At 40.9% G+C, this 26692-nt stretch overlaps 1 protein-coding gene and 2 long non-coding RNA genes across 6 annotated transcripts in view; 1 reads left to right on the top strand and 2 right to left on the bottom strand.

Moving 5' to 3' along the window:
• Window positions 1-1810: 1810 nt before the first annotated feature.
• LOC103478262 (uncharacterized) lies at window positions 1811-12554 on the bottom strand. The gene is made up of 3 exons (XR_535764.1): window positions 12445-12554; window positions 12137-12229; window positions 1811-1957 (listed from the first exon to the last, which is right to left on the bottom strand). It is a non-coding gene; the product is annotated as an uncharacterized LOC103478262 (long non-coding RNA).
• LOC103478263 (uncharacterized) lies at window positions 12112-14349 on the top strand. Its single transcript, XR_535766.1, has 2 exons — window positions 12112-12195; window positions 14125-14349. It is a non-coding gene; the product is annotated as an uncharacterized LOC103478263 (long non-coding RNA).
• Window positions 14350-23192: 8843 nt separating this feature from the next.
• The window catches only part of arhgap20 (Rho GTPase activating protein 20), an 89398-nt gene continuing 85898 nt past the window's right edge, over window positions 23193-26692 (bottom strand). For 3 of the 4 annotated variants that reach the window (XM_008431942.1, XM_008431957.2, XM_017303723.1), the window contains one exon: window positions 23193-26175. In XM_008431942.1, coding sequence (XP_008430164.1) covers window positions 24545-26175 — 1631 coding nt within the window. In that variant the 3' untranslated portion in view covers window positions 23193-24544. The remainder of the gene's footprint in view (window positions 26176-26692) is intronic. The other variant, XM_008431948.2, reaches the window with a different exon arrangement.

The following is a 26692-nucleotide window of genomic DNA, read 5'->3' as shown; positions in this document are numbered from 1 at the left end:
TATATATATATATAAGACGATGGAAGGTAACATACTTAATTGTGCTGTAAAATGTTACCATGGGGCTGGAAAACACATAACATGGCCCCTTTAAATATTCATTTTTGCATTTTGTATTGTTCAACTGTGAGGTTTGGGATAGCCTTGGGATATACTGTATACATCACTCTACTTCAGAAACATAATTACTTAAAATAGCACAACTCACTACTCACCCAGAAGAAACAAGTCGACGGTCATTTAATGTTTCTTTTGATCCTAAATGGTTGACCCAAAATGAAACTAAAAGATTGTATTCTCCAGGCTTTTGAAAACTTTCTTCTGGCTTGTCGAATAATATGAACTCTGCAGCTATAGTTATGTGGATCGCCTCACTGCCTGGTAAATCCTGATTATAAGATAAGTCTTTTTTTTTACCGAGTTAATATGGATCATATCCTATTTTTTATTTATCGGAGGCCAGTCCAGACTCAGAGTCAGAACCGGCCTCCCACTCAGGGTCGAATTCCGAGTCGGGACCTAGCTGTGGGTTGGAAACTGTTTTTAGGCCCTGATCAGCTTAAATATGAATTAATTCTGTTCATTTTAGAGGATTACCAACTCATTGTGTTAACCACTGAATAAATATTCTGACTTTAAAATTTGGCTTCTTTAATGTTGTTTCAAGGTACAACATTAAAGAACGTCAAAATTTGGCACAAATGCAGCTTATGATAATAAGCAAATTATTTGTTTAGTTTCTACTGCAAATATCTTAATAGACTTTGGTAAAGACAAAACTAATTTACATGTAACTTTTTAGCAAGATATAAGAGCTTGTTTCAGTAAATAATTCCTGAAAATATATTAAACTCTTTAGTTTCACTGGCAGATTTTTCACCTGTAACGACATTTTTCCCACGTTGTAAGTAAAATAATCTGCCAATGCAACTAGTGCATTTTTTAACCAATATTAAGGAATTACTGACTTAAAACAAACTCTTCTATCTTGCTGAAAAGTTGCATGTAAGTTAGTACACTTGAAATAAGATAAAACTAAGATTTTTGCACTAGAACCTAAACAAAAATACTTGGTAAGATTTTGTGTTTTTGCAGTGCAGAGTGAGATGTTGATGCTGCAATAAAAGACTGATTCATTTCGATGCTTTTTACACGTCTTCACCAGGTGTGCTGACAAATCCGTCTGTACAAGCATTCAGTTTTTCAAAATAAGAGAAGAAACTAAGATGAATCAAAACCCCACAGTGCCTGGACGCAGGATGCCAGACGACAGGGAGGCCTTTTCAAAAAAACAAACTGTGCTTTTTCTCTTCTTTTTATGCAGATGGAGTCATCATGAGTCGTCCTGCTGGAGAAACAGTGCAAATCTCCTGCTCCTTCAGATCCGGCTCCTCGCTTTTACTTGAAYGTTAAAAACAGAAACTTACCAGTAATCTAAATACGGAGCCAGTACAAAAGCAGTGTTTTTGTTTTGTGTTTTTTCTGTACAGGATTAAAACCGTTYCTCATTTCCTCTTGGCGTAAAGGTGCGTTGGGTTTTTGGGATCGCATTGTCCGTTTTCAGTCTGATTACTCAGCTGTTTGATTGAAAATCGCCAGCCGGACTCCACCCCACCGGGATTTACGCCTATGATCAGCAGCAGATCCACGAAATCTTTTTTTTTTTCTAGCAGTTTTTACAGTGGCCACAAGAGGGCAGCAGATGCCCACTTGCTGCTGTAGATTCCTCCATCGCTAAACACAGCTGCAGCTTTTATTCCTGATGTTTGCTCTCGGCATTTTCCATCCATTGAGTTAATGAGAAGTTTTAAGCAAACACGTGTTCAGTTTTATTTGATGTCAGCGTCAACACGGCATGCTGTTGTCACTGCATGCCGCTCCTTAGTAGTTCCTTAAAAGTACAGCGCAGCTCACAACCGCCCGTGTTTACACTTGGAGCTGGTTCGTCGCTCTACGCCTGTGAGAAAAAAAAAAAATCTGTGACCACAAACTATAACACTCATTTGTAACGGTCTTCTTTAAACCTCTGAGTTGTTAATATTTACATTCTTGTTTCTCTGTTTAGAAATTTTATCTGAACTAGGTCTGCATAAAAATAAAAAATAAAAAGTCACCTTACGTAATTGGCGTGAAAAATGCCACGCGATTATCTTGTCCAATCATACAGCACAAATGGGGTTTGAAGTGCTAAATTAAGCTTTGTGGTATCGAAATTGTGAAAGCCTGAGAATTCTTTGTTTTCGGGGAAGTAAACAAAAAGTTTAGCATGTGAAAATAAAAAACTTCCCACAATGCTCCTTAGCTAGCTGACTGTAATGTGTGAATATGAATGACAAGTGTCATGGCAGCCCAAATGTCCTGTGTTTCAGTTTTTTTTAGGTCGTAAGCAGGACGAGGCAGAGGATAGAGCTGATCTAAAAACAAGTTTCACGTCTCTTTTAAAGCGCCACATTTTGGTGATTTGTCGAAATGAAACTATGATAAATCGTTTTAAAGTTTTTCCACATATGACTTTACAATGGGTTTGTACAATAAAGCTAAAATGCAAAACAAAATGTAAAAACATGAGAAAAACTACAGTAACCTCTGGTTCAGCTTTCCAGCTAAATCAATCAATTTTATTTACACCACTATTTGGCTAACTTTGTTTACAGATTCTCCTTATAGTTTCCATTTTCCCATATACCTTATTTAGATATAGCCACAGTTTGCAGAGCAAAGAATCCAAATGTTTTGCTTGTGTGAAAGAATCAGTTATAGAGCATGTGTCAAACTCAAGGTCCGGGGGCCAAATCCGGCCCACTGTAGCTTTTTATGTGGTCCTCTACACTCCAGACTCCAAATTCCCCAGTTTTTCACAAATCCATGATAGCTGAAATTCATGCAAACTCAACAGAGCACCGCATTTTTTCATGCTAATGCACAATTGTGAATTTATTGCATATTTTCCACAAAATTGATCAAAAACGTTGGGTTTAAGTAACTCTCATCTGTAGGTAAAAGTATGTATGACACCTTCAGCCTTCATGATGTCAAGTTACAGTACATGATCAATATGAAGAAGAGCAAAACGTCACATGTAACGCCATACATAAACGCGATGATTGCAAAATTCCTTGCAAATGTGTGTAAAATAGCCACACAAAATTTGTGACTTTGATATCAAAAGATCACAAAAACAATTGCAAAATCCCAGAAGGATTGATCAAGATGAAAATGTGTTCAATATCATTTAATTTTAAGAAGTACAGCTGTACTTCATAGCTGTTTAAAAGGTTTTATCAATACGTTCTGGCACAACCGGCTCTTGAGTACATCTATGGTCTTGATGTGACCCAAAATGAAAATGAGTTTGATGCATTGGTTAGTTAAATGCAGTGACAAAATGGAGACTGTCTTGAATAAATGGAGAAAATACGGGATAACAGAGACTCTACAAAACTGAATATTTCTCCAGAACTACCAAAAAGACCTGCACACATCCCCCGTAGACAGAGGTGTGCACAGATAAACACTAGGTGGTGCTAGAGCAAAAAACAAAAGGTGCCCTTTTGAAATTTATTTATTTATTATTTTTTTCTATAGCGTGTGGCTTGGGGTTGCTTGTGTCTTTTTTATTTATACTTGAGCGCCTCCTCCCCAAAGACATGTTTGTGCACGCAGATATGACACAAGTCAACTATCTCGTATTCATTTGTTTTGTTCAGAGATTTTTCTTCTGCTTATTTCCAGAAGTTGGGACAATGATTTGTTTTATTCGTTCCGGGGTTTCACCTTTTATTGATCACGTTGTCTTACTGACACGGTTTTGTGGCTTTTATATGCAGCTGACGAAAAGCAGCTCCTCATTACGGAATCTGTTGTTTTAATTTCCGCCTCCCTCGGTGTTACATAACGCTGCCTTTGGAGATGTAAAAGAGGGACAGAAATCAAAGTGATCTGATGAGCATGTGTTTTGTGTTTCTCCAGTGGGCCGCCTGCCACGGGGGATGGAAATCCGTCTTCTCTGCCAAAATTACAATAAATTAATACCATTTTAATTTTATATCTGGCTTTACAAAGCATTCACTCGGTTTTTTTTTATTTATTTTTTTTTATTTCACTTTGACTCGTTTGTGCCTCTGCCAAAATGCTGCTTCTTATAACCAAGGATTATTATGCTAAATTTATTTTAAAATCCTCCAAAAACTAAGACTTGTCTGCAAACCAGATGGCTTTTAACACTTGGGTATTGTTTCTCAATAGTAGGCACTTTGGGATTGTTGTCTGTTTGTTTTTGTTTTTTAAATAAAGCAACACATTTCCCTGCTGTCCAATTAGTCTTCCTAAAATATGCAGAAGCTTTTGTCGGTCTAAGTGCGCCTGTGTTTGCACGGCTTAATCGCAGCATTTAAGAGCAGAGACTCACAAGAAAGGTGGAGAGGCACTGACTGTGAGAGAAAATAATTAAAACAATAATGTATTCAAATGTCTATTAACTGGAAATTCAGCTGTAAAGAGCAGTCAGGTATATGAAGAATTTAATCAAGAAGATTATTATGATTATTTTCATAGATTTTCATAGTGCTGTAAAAATGGAAGAAACAAACTGAAAGGAGTATGTGCCTGTTGCAGTCAGACGTAAACCAATTAAATCATGTGATAAGCTAAAACAAGTAAAATCAACCATCTATCCACCCAATTAAAAAGTAACCAACTAACCAAACAGCCAGATAATCAGTGACTATCCATTCAGGCGCCAACAAACCAACCAAATATTTAGCAAGTCAATCAACCAACCAATTAAGCAACCAACCAGTCACTCCATTTTTTATTCAGCCTGATGTTTGTCATCCAACAAACATCCATTTATCCAGTAGCTGGCAGCTAGTCAACCAGCCAGAATGTCGACCAGCACACCTACCAACAGACAGGTTTGTTTGTTGTCCATTATTTCCCCCATTTGTCAAGCAGTTTTGGATGTAATGATCCATCCATCCATTTTCTAACACCCTTGTCCCTTAGTAAAGTCTGGAGGGTTGCTGGTGTCTATCTCCGGCAAGATATTTCAGGCAAAAGGCACGGTACACCCTGGACAGGTCACCAGTCCATCGCAGGGCAACACAAACAGCCATGCACACACACCTAAGCAGAATTTAGAGACTGTCATAACCTGACAGTCATGTTTTTGGACTGGAGAACATGCAAACTCCGTGCAGAAAGACCCCAGGCTGGGAATCGAACCCAGGACCTTCTTGCTGCAAGGCAACAGTGCTAGTCAACTGTGCAGCCCGGATGTAATGAACTACTGTATATATTTTTCTACATCAGTCAATCTAAAAGTGTCTACCAGAGCTGCTGGACCTGTTAACCCAGACAAGTTGGCGACACGGGGTCTCCTGCATCTGCTGGGCTCTTTTAAGCAACGCAGTGGAAACCAGAAATTCAGTCTATGAGCCGTCATATTAGAAAATTATCCATAAAGACTTTAAAGTTAGACTGTGTTTTTAATTCTTCTTGCAAGGAGTGGTTCTCTCTCTTTATTCTTTATTTTTATCTACAGATGTTTAAGAGTTAACACTTCTATCTTTGTTGGCCCAAAGACGTCTTGTTTAATGAATGCACAACTACAGACCGTGTTTATACTTTTTCACTCTCTCCTTCTTTCTTTCTCCATGCATCCACTCCCATCTTTCCCTGCAGCTCAGTAATCCAGTGATAACATCATTTTTTCCTTCTCTTTCTGAGAGTCTTCAACCTGACAAATGAGGAGAGAGGCGAGAACTGCTTCTTTTCAAAGTCGGCACTTTGTGTGGACTCTGTTGCCCTGCTGCTGTGAGGGGATTTGCGTTTATCTTTATGCATATTAAGCAAAGGCAGAAAAAGATTATCTAATGTAGGGCAGCGTCACACCTTCAGTTCAATCCGGTGTCATTTCAGAACAGATATGCCGTGTTTAATCATTGAGACATATTATACCAGATTACTGTGGTATAAAACCATTTCATCAGTCGCAGTTAGTACGCTTAAACTATTGAACCCTGCGCTTGGCTTTTCTTTTGGTGAGATCATCTGTATTTGTTGGTTGCGGGGATGTTACTGTGTTTTCACGGCATGCAAATGTAAACTGTTTAGGTGTGCACGGCATTGAAGAGTCGATTTTATTTGCACAACCGTAAGAGACTGTGGCTGTGACCTCAAACTGGCAGTAAAACCTGGCAAAACAGGAACGTCGAATCCCAGAAGAGCTTCGCTGAGTCAAGTTTAGATTTGCAAAGTCCGGTTGGCTTTTCCCGAACTGCCCAGATGATCTTACCAACCAGCTGAGGCTGAGGAAAGTGAATTCACTGTTGTGTCTGGGTAACAAGATCGAGGCGAAGTAACCCTGAAAAGAAAGGTGCACTGTGGGACATAAAGGTTGGAGAATACTCTGGTCAACTCTGGCGTTCAATGATACTTAGTTGGTACTGAGGAACCCTTAAGTTGGGCAAGAATATAACTCCTACACTCTGATACGAGGCAAAATGGATTTAAGCTTTCACGTTGTTCACAAATTTTAACTCGATCGTGCAACATTGTTGCTGAAATCTAAAATCATCAATTGTCCAATGCTGGTGAGCATCCGTTTTCCGTTTTCTGTTGGTGTCGTCTTCTGCTGCTGTAGCCCGTCTGCTTCAAGGTCTGATTGAGTTTTTCAATCAGTCAAAGAGACTGATCCCCATTCCTTGGTTGTAGTGACTGATTCCTTCAGTTGCTACTCCCTTTCTCTCTTTTTCAGACACTTCTCTGTAAGCATAAGGTTCAGGTTCAGGTTTGGTTGAGTCCCAAAGAGGAAATTAATGTTACAGCAAGTAAAGAAAGAAAGAAAATGATGACATAAAGACTAAGAAACGTACAATCGAAGTTCTAAAAATGAAGGATGATACAAATATCTATCCATACAAGATAGGGAGAGGACCAGCATTGTATCATCATCATCGACCGACAGTGACTACGAACATCAGTACCATATGTGGAATAAATAAATGTAGAAATTTGCCAATCAATCCCAACGATGTGATGCAAATCGTACTGTCCTCCATTAAAATGAGAAATCACTGTAGCTGCAACTTTTTACACAGAAAAGCTGAGCCAGAGGCCAGAAACGAGAACTCTGCTTGTAAAGGATGAGAGCTGTCAGCAAGAAGGACTCCAGTTTTTCCCGTTGATCTATCCAGGATCTATCCTGGTAACAATAGTTGCTCATGCTGCGCAACGTTTCAGCATTTCCAGAAAATCCGTGGCAGCTTTTCTTACCTGATGATCGAATTGTGTAAAGTCTTACATCAGAGGTGTGGAAAAGCAACGCTTGTTCGCCAAAGGCAGAGAAACAGAGATCTGGAAGCCTGTCACTTACACCTTCGTGTGGGTCTCCTCTGCTTTTCAAACACAGTCGATTACGTTAAACATCCAAATCCTACTGACAGCTGGAGAGTTCACGTTGTCAGAAAGGATGGAAGTACAGATGCGGTGGTAATTGTGAGCTGGCTCTGCACAGCGGAGGAATCCATTACCAAGCAGAAACTATGTCTGGAATTCTGTCCGACTTTGGATCATCGCACGCTCTCCAAAACYGAAGAACTCCGGGTTCAAGTTGAAGTTTTAACCTTTGACCTGGTTCAACAGCTGCTGCTTAAACCTGCCAGGACTCAGCATGTTTGTGTGTGTGTGTGTGTGCGGGTGCGTGTGTGTGTATTTGTCAAACACAAGAGTCCTTTTTAAGCCTGACTGTGTCTCTACATTTGTTGTCTTTAAATGAATCATTTTTGCAACATCTTTATCTCACCTTTCCCCTAATTTAGATTTCTTTTTACCAACCCCTTAGGGAATATTTTGTGATTTTTTACAAATTTTATTTTACTTTCTGCCAAACTTGGACTGTTTTAGAGCAAACAGCATTGCATTTCACAAGTTCAGGTTTTATATTTATTGATAGATTATTTTTTAGGTTAAATATGGTCAGTCTGTTTCCCTTTGACATTTTTTTGTTCCATTGACTCCTATTGAAGATCACATTTCTAGTACTTAAACATTGCAGTTTAAATAAAATTGCATTTTGACTGTCATATTCATTTTTAAAACACTATAGTTCTGAAATAACTCTCCAAAAACAATATTGTTGTTTTTCTATGCTGAAGATATTTTCATGTCCTGTAAATACGAGCTCTATCTGGGCAAAGGGATAGATAAATATGTAAACTTTTGACATTTCTTAAACAGTTTTGCTAAAAAAATAAAAAATAAAATCAGAATAAAAATAAGAATCAATGTTGCTGCCTGTTTTAGATGAAATGACAGGCAAAGTATTTTAGATTTTAAACAATCTAGAAGGGAGATTTTCACAGTAAAATAATCAGTAGGGTTTGTTGCGACACTAAGAGTCACTCCCAACACAGAGCCAGTCAGCATACGGTTCCACCCTGAGAAGTTATAAATGTTGCTCTGATCTCACTGTTGGAATTTCAGAGCTGATTTTACTCCTGTTGAAGTTGGTCGACACTATAAAATAAAGCAAAATTCATAGCAACAGTTGTGAAAACGCTTGAGCTCTGTAAGATGAACGGCGTGTAATGGGAGTAAAATGAACTCTGAAGTTCCAGCAGTGAGGTCAGTGCAACATTTACACTTTACAAGATGAGGTCATGCATCGAATTGCTCCGTGTAAAAACCGACACTTACAGTCCGACTCTGCTTAGTTAGAGGACTTTATCCACGTACGCTGACATGTAGAGATGTTATGGGAAAAAATATATTATATCCATGTCTTATCAGTTTATTACAKTAAGCATTTACCTTTAAGCAACAACAACAACAACACAGCTTTTATGGGCATATTCAGTTTATACACAAAGAGAAAACCAAAAGATGCAGTATTTTGTAAGACAAGTTGTATTTACAGAAGCATTTTTAATCATTTCTTTAAAAGTGAAAGTATTCTAAGTACACTACTTGCGTGATTTTCAGCTGAGGACAAATCTATGTGGATAACAAATCCCAGAGCTATACTGCAATTATTCAGTGTGTGTGTGCGGGGGGGGGACAAATTTCCATCTTTCTAATCTGGATAAATCTGGATGGGGAATATTTCAATTCTCACTCAGAAGCCATGATCTTCTGAGAGGAGCAAAGAAAATAACTTAACAATCAAGATGGTTCCAAGTGTTGTTAATTAATGAATATTTTCTCAAAATACTGCGGCTCCTTTAAAGAAATTAAGTCACCCGTCAAATTTCACCGACGTCTGCACATGTTCACCGACTTTTCTCCAGATATATTTGACCACAATTTTGTCTCCATCAGTTTTTTCCATCAGTCCTGATTCAGCCAACTGTTCAAACAAAATTATGTATTTTTGTACCACAATAAATCTAAATGAAGATGTTTTTAAATCACTCAGCCTTCGTCTACTGACTTCTTCTACATCAGTTTCATTTTCTGCTGAAAATGATCATTTTCAGTGTGGATCAAAATATCATCGTACTAAATGATGATTGTAGCATCAGGGTTTTAAAAACACTTGATAAAATGCTCATTAAATTGTTAAACATTTTGAAAATGTGTGGATATTTGCTATGCATGCTGAGCTGAAGCCAATAAAAAGGTTAATTTAAAAGTTAGAAAGAAAATCGTAATATTTTGATTTTAATCCCTAAAAGAGCATTTTCCCCCCATATGAATAACATTAAAAACATTTTTAAAAAAGATTGACTGAAATATAATGGCAGTTTTTGATGAGTCATTTTAATTAAACATATAAGTTTACTGACTACGTTTTATAGAAAAAAACACAAACAATAAAGGAAGAGAAATGTCAAATATTAAAATTTACATTGAAAAGGTTAAAAATCATAAATTTATACTATAAGTTGAAACTGATTTTATTAGAACATGTGTAAAAGTCTCCAGAGATGAAACACTTTGGAGACTTTTTAAATGTTTTATCTTTAATAGGTTACATTTGTTTTAATCTGTAACAGCCATAAGCAGAGCATAAAATGAACGGCCCCACTTGGAATAAAGCTGATATTTGCATTCCGTCTCTTCTTGTCAGAACGGATGCAGACAGCGTGCATCACATTCCAGGTGGCAGACGTTAAACACGGACCGACTTACAGCCTCATCTGGCCTCCAACAGCAACAGGACAGCAGCGAGCGGCTACTTCCTGGTTGATTTGCATAACTGGACATGAAACGCTGCATCTGACCTCTGATCCTGATTGGCTCCTTCGTGTCTAGACCTCATTCTGTCATGTGACGTCTGGGCTAGAAGCTGTGATTAATAACACTCCAGTGTTGCAACGTTTGAATCAACACGTTGACGGAAAACTGGCCGATAAGGTTTGGTGTGTGTGCGTGTGTGTGTGATGTAGAGCCTGTTGAGAAACACGGTTTATTTTATTTTTTCTTGTATGCCTGATAGCTGTTTATAGCAAATGTTTATACCTGCAATAAATTCTGCTAATGCAACGCGTTTCATCTCTAAAGACTAAACAGATGTGAAAACGAGTTAGGTCAGTCGATATCAATCAGAAGCCGCCCTTCAGATACGCTTAGGCAACATAATGAAGAGACCAGAAACAGTTTGAGAGAAATCCAGATGAATCACAGCGCTGTGCTTCATTTGTGCTCTGAAGTTGGGATTTCCCAGTTCCGGGTCACACAAATGCACCTGAATGCAGCATCCAGCTCCACCTCTGCGCTGACGTCAGAAATCTCACTCGAAGAGTCTGACATCCTCTCCATCACTGATCTTGAAAACCAATATGGCTGCCGTGTATGTGTGAGGAGTAAGGAGTTGCTTTAATAAACGGTACAGTTAATTTATTTATCCTGAAGTGAATTACAGGCATATTGCGTAACCTCTCCATATAGTGGTTGGGTGCATTAAAGCCAATGAATTATCATCTTGTAGAATAAATAATGTCAAGTCTGCTCACTGAGCACAAAAACTTTACAACTTACAATATAAGTTGGGGGGAAAAAAACTTTCTTTGTCTGCAATTCTTTTGAATGCAGCAACAGCCGTCTTTGTTGTGGAGTTGAGAAGAGCTTGATTTTTAAACTATACATACATCCAATTTTAATATTGGTCCATATACTGATAAAAAGAATTCTAGATCAGGGTATCGTGACAATGTGCTCACATAACAAGCTCAAGAGATGTGCAGTTCCACCAGGTGATTGCTAATTGTGCCTGGCTAGTCTGAAGGAGCCTTAGGTAGGGAGCAGAGGGGGAGAGGAGCTACGTGAGACAGAATCTTGGAAACTATCCTCGAAGGCAGCGCCAGGCAGGGGTGAAAGTAGTTTTAAATTCTTGGGGGTACTATGACAAAAAAAATAAAATATATATATATATATATATATATATACACACCAGCAACCCTCCCAACCCCACTAAGGGACAAGTGTGTTAGAAAATGGATGGATATATATATATCGACTCAAAACCTCCCACGATCAACGTATTGCACCACTGCTCTGGCAAAGCACAAACAGTTCAGAAACAATATGAAATGAGATTAAGTCGTGTTTTAGATTGTTCTTGAAAAACTAATCAGTCACGGTTGAATAGTGGGTGCACTCATGGCTGCACATTGAACCCATTCATGTTTTACAGCTGACAGCCGCTCCTCTCTCTTGCAGGTACTGCGTACCCCCGCTAAATCTTTTAGGGGTACGCAGTACCCTGCCGTACCCCCTTACTTTCACCCCTGGCGCCAGGTATTACCCAACTGTTTTGCACAGCTGAATGGTTGCCACGGGAGATTTCTCAAACATGCATGAAAGCATCATGGCAAAACTACAGCCATGTTTTTGATGAGAGAATAACAGCATAACATGACGTAAAGATCAAAAATTATAATTTTACCCAATGCTGCCCCTTTAAGCCCTGTTGCTAGTAAACATGAAAAGCCTAACATGAGCCAAGCGTTGGTAAATTTCCTTTCCCATGACCTCCAAAGGACTGTAAAATTTGGGTTAGTTAAAAACCACAAAGCATTTCACAGTTTCTCCAGTCTATAAGGGCAAAACAAAAACCCATGTTTAAAATAGTTTGGAAATAAACAATCTGGGTGTTCCTCCCAAACATCAGGCTGCTGTAGAGAATTACTGCTACCTGTTGCATAACTGTGCTGTCCAGGAACCAGACGGAGGAAAACGCAGAGCGGTACAGGGGTCAGTAGAAATCTCCATGTTGTAAATTCTGCTCCTGCAAATATGTCATTAAACATTAAATCCTCTTTTGTAATCAACCAAAAAACACAAAAACAAGGAGTTTATACGTTTAGCTTTAAGACGTGTCACCATTTACGCTACCAAAGATATAATTAGTAGCTGCATTTCCATTAACTACAGAAATGCGCAACGTGAAATTACGAAAATAAATGCGCTTAATAGAAACATATCAATTAAAAAAAAACTCACTATTTTTGCTGAAATGTTTTGGCGCTAAGTTTAAGTGCTTTTTTTTGGGCGTATCGAAACAGATGTATTTTGCCGAACTGCAACGGAAACGTTCTTTTCAGCGTCACACGAGTCACGTGATCAAGAGCTGGACGTTATTACTTACCACGAAGAAGAAGAGAACAGGAAGTAGACTTCTTTGTGGTTTGTAGCTTGTTTTTGTATTTTTTGGAGAATGTGCAGCTGGCTTGGCAGTTCATAGAAAGCTACGTGTAATTCGAAAGTGTTTTGTAAAGTCTTGTGTAAAACCAGCGACTACAATTTCCCCAGAATGTCGCATCGGTAGCCCCTCCCAAGTATAAATGGCTTGTCATTCCAAACGTCTCCTCTGATTGGCTGATAGATAATGAGCACTAGCACCGTGGCTGAATTATGAATTTAATTTCATGTGTACATCTCTGTCATGATTTTTAATGACTTATCGCGTGAACAAGCTTATTCACGTGTGAGTTTAATTTTATTTCCCATCTAATAAAAGCGCCATAATCGCAAAATTGTGTTTTTTCAACATTACACACAATTGCAATAGAAATACAGCTTCACTGCTGCCAGTGAATGAGCAAACCACTCATTCACCAGTTTGCAGCCACTTTTTAAAGTCAGACAAAGGAATGCGACATTTAGTGAGAGCAGTTTACAAAATGTCGCCTGCGTCTCCGACGGCCTTTTCACCCTAAGGTCACGCTTAAAACCTCCTCCTGATCCACCGACAGTGGACGATGGAGGCCGACCCGCAGTCGGCATTCTGGCTGATCCCAAAGCTCTTTAATGGGGTCGGGGTCAGGGCACCGTACAAACCAGTCAAGTTCATCCACACCACGCCGAGTAAAACCTGCGTCTTTATTTATGAAGATAAGCGCGCTGATAATCTCAACTACACCCCAGCGAACACATTGGTGAGTGACAGCTGGTGACCCTTTGTGTAACCCTGACGACTGCCGGACCATGAGCCAACGGTAGCTCAGAAAGTGGGTCAGAACGGACAGATTACGCTGCCATCAGAGATTGAGGCTTGCCCGGTCAGTGGCTTCCCCGTTCCTTCATTGCTCAACTCCAGATTTGAAGCAATGATATACGCTGACGCCAAAATCCTCTTAGAGCCACTTAAAATGATGACATTAATCAGATTTGGTGGTATTTGTAAATCAAATCCTCAGAGGGATTTATGTAGCGGAGGTAAACCAAAATTCATCCCCCCCACTTCCCACCCCCGTTTTTATTGTTGTAGCTTCAAAACATTTTGTCTGATAATATACGATTGGGATTATAGCTACTGCTGCAGGATAAAACCCTCAGAGACGCACAGTTCTGGACAGAGAGCTTGAAAAATAAGAATTTGGTGCAAAATTTATTGAGAATTTTCAATTGTACGCAAAGTTAAATGAATAAGTGTATCACTTTTGTAGCTACCAGCATGACCCTATGGCTCATTTTGTTGGTATCCTGGCAACAAGTCAACTTCTAAACATAATCCACAGATTTTCAATAGATTGTTAAGGTCGGGTCTTTCCAAAAGCTTAATGCTAGCCTGGTTTAGCTATTCCAAAGTCAGCTTTCCTGTGTATTTGGGATCATTATTCCAACAGTTTTGTTTGGTTTTATTCCAACTTTCAATCATCTGACCCAAACTGTCACCCTCAGATCAGTGGAACAGGAACAACCCAAAGCAAGTTTCGTTGTCTAGTGTGAAATGAAACGAACATCAGCGTGGACACCAACCAAGAAAGACGTGCTTGGATGCAAAAATCAACTCCTCCTTTAACCTCAACTGAAACTGTGCAGCCGCCCTCATCAACGAGACTTTTGGAGAAAGTTGTGTGGTCAGACAAAAACAAAGATTGAACCTCTTGGTCAAAAAGATAAGTATGTTTAGAGTACTTGGGGCTTTTAGACATAAGATCACCGTACTAACTGTCGAGCACGGTGGTGGTCACATCATGCTGATGTAAAAAGGACTGCCTCAAAATTCTTTGACTTCACCTCAAAAACAGCAGCTAAACAGTCAAATCGTTGGTTTGTTAAAAGGACCATCATCCTAAGATCAAAGCTATTTCTGGAGTGTATGGAGCAAGTTTGTATTAAATTGCTGAAACAGTTAAATAGTCCCTTATGTGTTTTAATGTCAGGTCTGTGCCTGGAAAAAATGAATAAAAATGGATTTCTTTCATATCTCATATTTTTTCCCTTGTCACAAAGTCACAGATCCCAGATAAACTTAGTCAGCCTTTGCTCCTACCTCACAAAAATATTCATAGCCCTTGAACTTTTTCACACTTTTATGCATTAAAATCAGAAACCTAAATTTGTCTTCCTGTGATGTCATGTGACCGACCTCCACAAATACATTTTCAAATTAATATGACACGTTACGGTTGTCAAAATGTGTACAAGTAATAATTGCAAAAGAGCGGAGGGCATTTTTGTACTTACCCCTAAACAAAATCAAAATCCAGTCTGACTAATTGCTTTTAGAAATTAAAATTACAGAATCCACTAAGTCTTGTACTAATTTTTTTTTCCTGTTCAAACTATTCCTAACGGATGCTGTCACGACTGCTTTGCAGACGCACTAACAAGACTTTGCAGAAGATCAAAACATTAAATGTGCCATATTAATTCATTCAATAAAGTACAATGCTTTTCTGACAGACAAAACAAGTGCAACTCAACATTCACAAACACTCCGGTAACGTCCAGGAGAGTTCGGTGAGGCCCTTTGTCGAACAGCTCAAACACATTTACATACAGAGAGTATGGGGAGCTCTAACTCACAGAAAACCTCCATAAAGGGGTTAACGGTTGTGAAATAACCACATGTGACCATGGGATGGTGTGAAAAATGTGTGGAGATGAAGATTTCAGCTGCACCTCATAAATACAGACGTTCCACTGGAAGGTTTTGCTTCACGTTCCAGGGACTCACATGGACAGACACTCTTGTCCTGGGTGGTGGACGTAGTAATCACTTGTTTGTCTTGCAAGTTAAAAGGAAAAGTTTGTTCATGTGGCCAACAGATCATTGAATTGATTCCTTTTAATGAATGTAAAAAGTTAATGGGGAGGCTACATATTAAAATATCTCTCTTTTTCTCCCAATTATGCCGTTTATTCGTATCCCACACGTCCTTTCACCCTGCAGTGTTGACGTCGTGTGTTCAGCGGCTTCCTTGTGGAAGCATCTGGGATTGGCTGGTTGGATTTTTTTCAATTTTTATGTCACACTGAGCGTGTAGCAACACAGCTACAACTTTTATTAGCGTTCAGGACCTAAAAGGAAGAGATTTTGCTCAGTGAGAGGAAGCGACTGCTGCTGGCGAGTAAGGATGTCAAAAAACGAGCGATAAATAAGAACACCTTATTTCTTCAACGCACAAAGCAAATAAGCCACACTAACTGTGACTCACTGAATGCGTCACTCATGAAAGGAGTAGAGTGGGAGTAGCAGGTGTTAAAGGGGAGGTCGCTGGGTTTGAAGCCTTGATGTTGGCTCAGTGACATCAGCGGTTTGTGATCTCTTCTCCCCGTGTGTCACTTCCTCACCTCCTCCTGACATGCAGGTGGAAGGTTGTGCTGCTTTTCTAGTGCCACACATTTGAAGAAAAATTCAGATGCTGCAGTGGAATAGATTTTACTTTAATGTTAACAAAACATCTACATTTTGAAAGGCGTATTGTGTAAAAATGAACTTTTTAGAGCTTCACACCATGTTAACGTTCTTTCATTAAAAACACACCAGGAGGGTTGCTTTGACTCTTTCATGCATGTTTGAGGAATCCTTTGATCTCTCGTGGCAACCGTTCAGCTGTGCAAAACACCTGGTTGGGCTTAGCCCCGCCTTTGACAACAAAGCTCCTCCCCGGAGCTGCAGTTTCCCTCTAAGCTCCTTCAAACAAGCAAACGCCTGGTGGAACTGCGCATCTGCTGACCTCATTATAGGAGCTACGTCTCAGTGAAACGCTTGTAAAAATGTTGTTAAAGGGTTAACAGAGGAATGTTGTAAGGAAGAGTGTCGGAAACAGCAGGAGCTTCAGAAAACCAGTTTCAAGGCATATAATTGCAAAGTCAAATTTAATTTAAGTCATTGGGTATGTATAGCAGCTTTATAAAGTAACATACTTACTCGATTGTGCTAATAAATGGCACAATGTGCCTGGTAAGTACATAACGCTGGCTCTTTCAATGATTTAAAGGAAGATTTTATGCTAAAGATGTAATCGCCCACTTGAGTTAAAAAACATCTACAGCAGACAACATTAAAACTACAAGCATGTCATGACCGTAAGGAGAAACATGACACACCGAGTAGAACGCATTCTTGTTGCATCTCATCAGAGCCCTTTTGTGCTTTTCCAATGTCATATAATGTGTTTTTCCAAATATAAACATGAACACATTAAAGTCTTCATACTGCTTGCCATATTTCCAACGACAACAGTACTCAACAGTAAAAAAATATATATATTCAAATGTGACGCATGACCCTTTTATGTACTTACAAAATAACAAATTCAAATTTCTTTCCTACAACTTGAACGCCAAAGGAATACTATCGCGGGGTTCCCCTGGTAGAAGAAAAGAAACCTTCAAAGTGCTCTTTATTTATTTCATGGGGCGCACGGATTGGTGGGCCGGCAGTGGCGGCGAAGAGGGAGATAAAAGTGAAGCGTAATCCTTTTCCTTTATGCCAGCAAAGGTCACATTCGTGCCTTTCCGCCCACTTCCTCTGCCACATTTAAGGGAGGGGGCTCAGGTGCACACTCATGGAAATAATGAATTGATTTTCTATATGAATGTACTTAGCTGTATTTGTTCAGTTGCATAATGCTACCTCTAAGCCATCATGTAAACCGTAAGATTTTGTGGCTGGATTACACATAAACTCAAAAAAAAAAGAGAAGGAAAAAAAAACAACACAGAGCTGGGCAGCCACATACCCCATTGTGTACAGCTAGAAAAAACACAGTGGCTCTCAGGAAAAGCTAATGCAGCTACTCCAAAATAAACAGAGTTTTAATTGGGTCTTATGTAAATCTCCAAGGCACGGCCATGTACACACACAGACTTTATTCGTTGTCTAACAGGTATTGTCTCTCTGCGCCAGTTTTCCTTTGGTGGTCGCTGCCCTCGGACATAAATCTTTTTTGTATTATATAAAGAGACTTTGTTGGAGGTCTTAAACTGTTCAAGCTGAAACAGTAACTTGTGTTATTTACATGTAAAAACGTCAAACAAAAACTGACATGTTTTCTGTTGCCGTGTAACTCCGCGGAGTCCCGTAAACCCACATGATCGCATTTTGTGGCCTCCGGCTTTGGCAGAACCAAGTCACGACGCAGGTTTTGATCCGCCTCCGCGGCCGCGTGTGAGACTGCGTAATGAAAGCGCGGGCATTTTCGTGTCCCGGTATTTTTCGAGACTTAATCAGCGTCAGATGCAAAAAAATAAAAATAAAATAAAATAAAAGGGGCAGTTTACTCATAGTTTACTCAACACCCGACGTTTTACGGCAACGCTTTTGTTTCCCGCAGGGCGTTTTGTCGGAGAAACAGTACATGGGAATTTCAACAACAGCTAGGCGAGGAGGAATTTTTATACATTTCGAAGTGGGTCAAGGGAATTCGAATGGGAGAAAAACACACTTAATTACTGTTTTCACGGAGAACCGTGAGCATGCCGCGTTTTATAGGGTGTGACTTCATTGCACAGTACACTTGGGGTTAGCTGAGTAATCTTACTGACAACCTTTAAAGCCGTGTATGGAAATAAGAAAAAGCTCTGCATTTGCCTTGAGGGTACTTGAGGCGATGAAGGTGTGAGCTGCACCTGCAAGACCAGCATCAGCTCTTAATTAGAGCAAGTGGGACGGCTGCAGGTTTTGAGAGAGCTGCATCTTTAAAAGGAAGTCTCTCTCATAAGTTCGTAGATTGTGTCATGTTTGTCACAAAGCACAAACCTCTCAAGAGGAGAATCCGTGTGTGTGTGTGTGTGTGTGTGTGTGTGTGTGTGTGTGTACTTGTATGTACTACTAACAGAGGGCCACTTTTGCCATTTTCACCAACAAACTCAGGTCATTTGTGGAAAGCGAGGAACATGTGAAGTTTTTGTAAGGGTTGAGATTAGAAATAGACTAGTCATGGGTAGGGTTAGTAAAAATGCCTGGGTTAGTCATAAAAGCAGTTAGTAAAATGAGTGGAAGTCAAAACAAAATCGTAATATGGGTAGAAATACACAACTGTGTTTGTGTGTGTTGTCTCTGCTGCATCTATCCACAGCTGCATCTTGTTAGGCCTCATCAGGAGGCGACATGAAAGCGCGGCAGAGGAAAAGGACAGTCACCAGTTTGCTCGCGGTGATTAATTCCCTTCCTTCCTTCCTGACCTGTTGCTCTTTCTCTTCAGACTTCAGAACTCCTTCGGTACAAGCTTTTTATTCTTTGTCTCAACTTCAACGCCAGTCTTCTACCTCCTTGGGAAAAAAAGAAGAAAAAAACAATCAGCTGGAGTTTGTCTTCCTCCTGGGAAACATTTGCATGCCTGTCCGCCCTTTCGCCTGAATCCACACCGCTCCGAAGAGACAAAGAACAGTAAAAACACGCGGCCAAATCCCCGTTCGCTTCTGCCAGCCTCAGACTCTGTCGATTACGCAGCATCCAGTCCTCCAAAGCTCTCACCTAAGGAACTAAGAGATACAGATACCCTTTGTTCCCATCCTGCTCTTACTCCGATCTCGTGAACAGTTTAAAACCCAGCTGTTCTTCCTCTTGCCCTGAAAGCAGAAGAACGAACCCTCGTTGATCCTTACAATAAAGCTCCTACGGCCTCTTTAATGGACACAACATGATGAATTATGTTTCAAAAGGGTTAATGCATACTTTTGACTGCAACTGGCCCTGCATTATGTTTTCAGGTGCCACTGCCAGAGGGGACTGTCTGATAAATTAGAGTAAAAAGTTTCAGACTTCTACTGACGGGGAACTGAAAACCAGACGTACCTCCAACTCTGACATCTCTCTTGTTATCTGGTGGCAGATGCATCAATCTTGTTTTACTGCTGGTATTTACATACCAGAAACTCCACCATGACAGACAGCTCTCATTCTTGAGCCGCATGCAGAATGACACGCAGCTAGCACATGAAAATGAGTCTACCTGAGTCTAACTCTTTCAGGCCGTTCGTTTCAGGCTCTCCTGTTTGTGGATCATTTTTGGATGTGTGATTTTTAATGCAGAAGGAAACAAGATTCAAATGTGCAGACCAAAGAAGTCACATCGACTCATTTAGGGGGTGGTTGAAGAGTTTTACCCAAAATTGAAAACCGTCGTATGTGTTGGGTTAAATATAAGTCACAAGTAAACAAGAGCTGAACATATTCCATTTGGCATCCACTTGTATCTTTGGAGATCTGACCATCTAGCCAAACGTCCAGTAAATTGCTCGTAATCTCTGTCTGGATTATGTTCGTCTTCGTGAGCATGTCACTATAGGTCCCTCTGGTAACTTTAATAAGTCTGGAACCAGACCCGTCACCCGCTGTGACAGCTGACAGTGATGTATTAGCCAGTCGTTGCTGATGTTGGCGCATTTCTTGCTCATGGTGATGTGAAATTAATGTGTGGGTTGCTACATCGCCACTTCGTTTCCTCAACTGCCTGACATATTTCAGAGCATCCAACTCCCCTCAGAGGTCATATAATTATTAAAAAATTCCCCAGTGTGTAGTTTAAAGAACATMCATGAAGACATGGGATCGTGGAGACCAACATATACATCAGGTAGGTCAACAAAAACCCATTAAAATGGATACATCATAAAAGAGTATTCCAAGCTTTGAATGGGTCTCACAGCTCTGGTCAACATGTCATCTAAAGACAGAGTATGGCACAACTGGAAAGATAAGAGGTAATCAATCGTTGAGTGAAGAAGTCAAGCTTGTACTTTACTAGTCATTTAAGGAATACAGAAAACGTGAAGGAAAGTGTGGTCAGATGAGAGGACACTGTTGTTTGCCAACAAAAATGTTTTGTGTGTACAGAAAGGACTGCACACAAACGTGAACACACCATCCCCATGGTGGAGCATTTCAAGCTCCAGTAGACTTAACACCTGGGTGGAGGTTCATCTTCAGGCAGAAGGTTTGCTAAGTTTAGCAGTTGCTGCGGTCTTGAGGTTGGATCACAACCCAACGATCAAGAGATTACAGAACCTTCTGCTCACCGACTCCTCTAAGGATTTTCTCAGCTGGTCACAACACGTTGTGCCTGAAGACACCACGAATGTCCAAAGTTAACACGGGAAACTGACGTGCATTCCGGAGATTCTCGTGAACTTCAAAAGCCGTTCTAGGTGTTGCTGGACAAGACACCTCAAAGAAAAACCGTTTGTCTTGAGCTTTGTGACAAACTTTCTTTGTCTTGAACTTCCACCTAATCTTGATGCGACTGATGGGAGCACTGAGTGCAGCTGAGTCTTTGACTAGCGGCTAAAAATGCCAAGAATTTGACAGTCCAAGCAGGCCATCTGTAAACTTTCACCTCCTACATTTGTGTTCTTTCACACCGTCCTCTGATAAAAGCTGATGGGAGTAAAACACCCCAAAATACTTCAGCTGGAGAAGCTTGTCAAGAGGCAACAGGGACTGATTCATTCTTATCTGCCGTAAGGTGCGGATCTCATGATACGCCGGGGTTTGTGTTTTGGTTTTCCTTCGTGTTCGGATCATTCTGGGTTGTTTATTAATGTCTTTAAGGTATTTCCTTGTTCAGTCAATTCCTTTGTGTTGAGTGTCTTTCTTGTTTCTTATTTTTTGTTTGTTGTGGCTTTCGACTGTTTTGTGTCATATCCACTTGTTAGTGTACTGATGTGTTATCTCACCGCCACTCGTTTTTAATGTGTGATTGGCATTTGTTTTCCCAAAGCTGACATGCATCAAGTTCAGTGGAGTCGATTGCTATTAAACAGACACCAGATAGTTCCACAAAATTATTAGTAATCGGGCATCAACAGCAAGATTCCTCTCTTCCATCTTCATCCCGTCTTCTGCCAATCGTAAAGAATTAACTTTTTACCTTTTATCCTCAGTGCCATCCTGAAATCTTCCCTGAATCCAAGGAGAACTTCCATCTTCATCCCACATTTCACAAAACTGTGCAAACACTCCTATTCGTAGTTGTTGCTTGCACCAAGGTCAACATAACTTCAATCCAGTTGTCTCGGTGTTAACTAGTCTCTTTCACTCAGTTACCCGTCTCAGCAACTGTTCTGCATCCCTCTAATTCCTCACCTGGCTTCACTCCTCAGGATTTGATGCTGCGTTCCAGTTACCTGCAGGGAAGTGGGAACTCGAAGCTGGGTTTGACATCAGATTTGATGCAGCAGGGTTCCAGAAGTCAAGAAGTCGAAATTTCAACACGGCAATAATCACTGTGTGCAAAAACCTCTTACAAAACATCATTTTAAGCACAAATGCCACTTTCAGTTTGTTGACTTTATAGTTGGAGGCGCTACATGTGACACCTAAGACACACTCCCACCGTCTTTTAAAAGAAACATGTTTCCACCACATCTTACTGCTGCTGATGAGAGGAGTGGCCTTGCTAGTCCTAACTGGGAGCAGTCGGAGTTGCTCCCAGTTTCCCAGTGCGAAATCTGACTTCAGAGGGCGTTCCAGTAGATTTTCTTTTTCTACTGGGAAGTTGGAATTTCCCAAATTCTGAGTAAAACTGGAACACAGCATAAGTTCCTTGGTTTTCTTTGTTCTCTGCTGGTTCCCTGTCACATTCACTTAGCGCAAAGGCTGTAGGTTCCCATTTGTTTTCCTGTCTGCACCAACACTGCGCCTGTTGTGTACATAGGAATTTGTCCTGTGATTTGCAGTCTGTACACGATGGCCAGATCTTATTTCTTCCATTTCTGAACCGTCATGCCAAACAAATGTCAGCATTTCACCGAGCTATTTGCTGACGGTCTTGTAGCTCATTCCACTGGTTTCCTCGAAAGGACCAGTATAGGCCTGCTATCGTCGGTGAAGTCGACCTAAAAATAAAGTGACTTGCTGGATTATAACTTTTTATTTTGGGTAAGAAACGAAACAGAGCGATCACATTTAGTTTAGCTCCGATAAAACTTTCCTGTGTTTTCTCTCTTTCCTGAATTCATTCAGGTCAGCGTACACAATGTCCAACAAAATGTTTCACGACACAACGCGGTCATGTCCATGTTGCCGAGCAACCACAAAGCCAGGCATGCGCCATTTCATTTTACTTTCTCCCCCAATAGAAAGTCTGAAGGCCTTGAAATGGGAATGAATGTTTTTGATAAATGAATCAATGCTTTTGGCTTCTAACCAAACAGATGAGTCAACCCCGGCCACAAACAGTGCGACTGTTGTTAAAATATGTGGCGGTGGCCTCAGCAAAAGACTTCAGACAAAACCTCGAGGAAAGATCGACAAAAGCCACAGTCGTTTCTTCTGCGGTGTCACAGTGCGCCACGCTGGGTCATGAATGATGTATTCGTTTAGGAAATAAACTGTACACGCAGCACATTGAACCTTTTGAACAGAACTGGGAGCATTTTCAATCAAATATTTTAGAAAAAAACAAACAATAGATCCACAAAAAGGCGAATTTGACGTTACACCGTAACCATTATTCTTCCTCCTCATCACACGGTGCTCAGAATACCAACAAAATCACTGCGCGCTTCAAAAGTAGTTTCACAAGAGCAACGTTTATTAAAATCCACATTTTTCCTTGTTCTTGTGAGCATTAGATTTACACAATATACAAATGGTGCGTTTTATAGCAAATATACTAATAGGACAGCAGCAGCAGAATTGGCTTGTACAAAAATACATATTTCGTTTTCACAAACCATACCAAAAAGGTTCAAGATATTATATATATATATTTATACATATATCTGTAGCATAAATATTCACAACTATACAGGCTGAACACAATTCAAGGTGATGGAAATAATAAACAGAGTATTTTTTGAGACAATGGACAATGCCACCCTTCTCTTGTTAAAAACATGCAACACTCATGAAACCTGTTCTTTTACGGAGCTAAAATGAGTGAATTATGTTTTTTATTGTAGTAATCAAGTGAAATGTATTAATTGAGGCCATTTATTAAGAAACAAACTAATATAAACAAGATCATCTTGGCCTCACTGTAGGGAGAGGCATACGAACAAGATTTATTCATGTTAAATTGGCTGCTTTTCTTCATTAAAATATAGTAGTGACATAAAAGCATCCTCAAAAAGATTTAAACTAGAGAGGCACACAGAAGAATCAGCTGGTTGGTGAAATAAGCTGATCCTTCTAGTAGAAAACTCAAGAATCTGATCTTTTTTCAACCATCAGTGAAGGCACCGTACCGACACTCTGTGTGGAAGACTAAACTAGATGTTCAGTATTATTTAAAATGTCGATTCCTTAATGGTTTTGTGCTTTAAAATGATAGTAAAACACATAAAATGAATCCCATTAGCTTATGTACTAAAACTAAACTAAACTAACTAAGTAACTAAAAACATCAGTACGTATAAATCCAAACTTTAAAAACCAGGAAGATTTGGAATTTGGCTACAAATCTGTGATCAGTGCATCTCTAATTTTAACGTCCCGTCGTTCCAAGAGATCCAAACCAGAGCTACCAGTAACAAGAACACTTGTGTGAGTGGAAAGACAGATTTTATATAAATATTTAAAAAAAATTCACATGTTTAAAAAAAGATGGAAAAATGCTAGAAAGAAAATAAATCACTTCCTGCTAATTTAAACCATGGGTAAAAAAAAGAAGAAATTATCTGGAGTAGCTGTATTAACTGTTCATAAAGTCAGAGCGATAATCACTGCTAAATATCATTTCTTGCTAGTTGTGGTGCATATTTGTACCTTTAGGAAAACAGAGTACCTTTAAAGTACTCAACACTGCAACATAAGAAAAACATATACCATAAAAGGCAACAGCTGTACACAAAAAAACCCCATATATATATAAAAAAAAAACACACATTCTCCCATTTACAATTTGTCTGTACAGTTCTTATGTTACACATACGACTCTTCTGCGAAGAAGAGCTGTTCAAAGTCCTCCAGTCGCGGGTCGCTACACCGCCTGCTCTGCCACTCCTTCTTGTTCTGCGCTATCGCTACGGCAACCTCCTGACTCTTCCGCAGGCAGGAGTCGGGGTCTGCCTGGCCGTGTGAGGAGAAGTAGTCCCTCACCACCTGGGTGGCGGAAGGAGACAGGCAGAGCTGCGGGTGGGTGTGGCCGGACTCCGCATGCGACGCCCTCCGTCTGCCGCCATTCGGCTGAGTTTTACCGCCTAAAGGTCTGTCCAGGGTGAGGCTCTTGGAGGCGTCCGAATTGGCCGAGACCTTAGCAGGCTCGGAGGCTCGGCGAGGAAGGGTCTTTCCTCCTTTGTGGCCTTCGGCAGCAGGGGTGAGGGAGTGGGATTTTGGCCTCTGCAGGACCAGAGTGGTGGCCGTCTGTCCATAGAAAACACTCTGCGGAGGTTGGACTCTCTCGGTCCGCGCCGGTCTTTGCGAGACCTTGGCTCCTGTTGCTGGTTTGGGATTGTCTGACGAGTTTGCGCCGGAGGATTTGGCAGCGTAGCTCTGGTCGTGAAGCTGCCTCAGCTCTTTGACGGTCAGGGGTTTCTCTGCGCCTTTGTAAAACGGGGAGCGGTTACGCTGAAGCTGGACGAGAGCCTGCTGGTAGGATGGAGGGCTGCTGGACCGCCGATGGCAGTTTTCGTTCGGCTCTGTCGCTGCCATGTCGTCAACAGCGACAGAACAACCACCGCCGGTTAGGTAGGAATTCCCATTCACCACAGGTACGTCCTCCAAGGGTCCGGTGTCGGGTTGTCTCAGAGACAAGCAGCGGTCCTTCTTGAGCCAGGTGTTCGGGTGAAGTCCGTGGGACTGGGAGATCTGGTTCCCACGAGGCGGATGGACGGATGGTTGCCAATGGGGCGCGGCGTCCCTCTGAGGCGGGGAGTCTCTCGGCGACCGTTGAGTAGCTGCGCCATTCGTGGCATAGTCAGTGGAGTACTGAGAAAAGGCAGAGTCTAAGGAACTGAGGGAGGATCCTGTTGGAGAAGTCGCCGGTGAAGACAGGCTGGAACAGCTGGCGTCCAATCGCAGAGGAGGCGGAGGCGCGTGCTTCGTCTTCCTCCGCCCACCGCTGGCTCCTCTCTGGACACACCCGTCCTTCACCTCCTCGTTTAGCTGCAGTCTGCTCAAACCCTGCTCCACAAACACCTCGTCCTCTTCCCCCTCCATGGCTGCGTCGTAGCTGGCCTTCCTTAAGGGTAAGTGGTGGCTGTCGGCGTTGGCCGCCGCCATGCCGGTAGACGGCACATTCGCCAAAGTCAAGGCCGGCTCGGAGCTTCTCCGGAGTCTCCTGGGAGCGTGCGACGAGCCGCTGCGGGGTTGCCGTACGGCGGGGCTGAATCTCCTGGGCCTGGCCAGAGGGGGGAGCTGCAGGAGGTGGTTGGTGTCGGGGTCTGGCTCGGGGTCGCCATCGCTAAGGGTGATGACCGAGTCCCGGCTGCGGCTTTCCGGTTTGGCCTTCTCACGCAGCAGCAGCTGCTCCTGGTAGGGAGACTCAGGGTCATCGTTCAGCTCGTTCTCCAGACTGTCGTAGGACGAGTCATTCATCTGGAAGGAGGAAACATCTAGGGAGGAAAAGAAAGAAGATTAAAAAAACCCCACCAAACTCAAAAAGTAGCAAACAGTGGAAAGTATTTTGGTCTAGTTTCTAGCGCAAATATCTTGGTACACTTGAAATAAGAAAACTAATTTAGAAGTATCTTCTCACCAAGATGTAGGAGCTTGTTTTGCATCAATAATTTTTGAATATTGATTAAAAGTTTTAGTTCCACTGGCTTATTATTTTTCACACATATCACAGGGAAAATGTCTTGTAATAAATGAAGAAATCTGCGAGGGGAACTAGTACTTTTTAATCAATATTCGAGAATTATTGATTTAAAACAAGCTGCTATATCTTGCCTAAAAGTTACTTATGAGTTAGATTTGTCTTATTGCTCATGTTCCAAGATATTTACAGAAGAAACTAGACCAAAACAATTCTGTGTTTTTGCAGTGTTATATGTAGAAGCATATGAAATGTTATCTTTTAACCCATCAGTCTGGCTAAAACAAACTTTCTGTTCCATCTGTACCAACCTA

This window comes from Poecilia reticulata, linkage group LG2 (genome assembly GCF_000633615.1).
Source record: "Poecilia reticulata strain Guanapo linkage group LG2, Guppy_female_1.0+MT, whole genome shotgun sequence".
Taxonomy (NCBI): Eukaryota; Metazoa; Chordata; class Actinopteri; order Cyprinodontiformes; family Poeciliidae; genus Poecilia; species Poecilia reticulata.
This window is presented reverse-complemented; position numbering and strand designations above follow the sequence as displayed.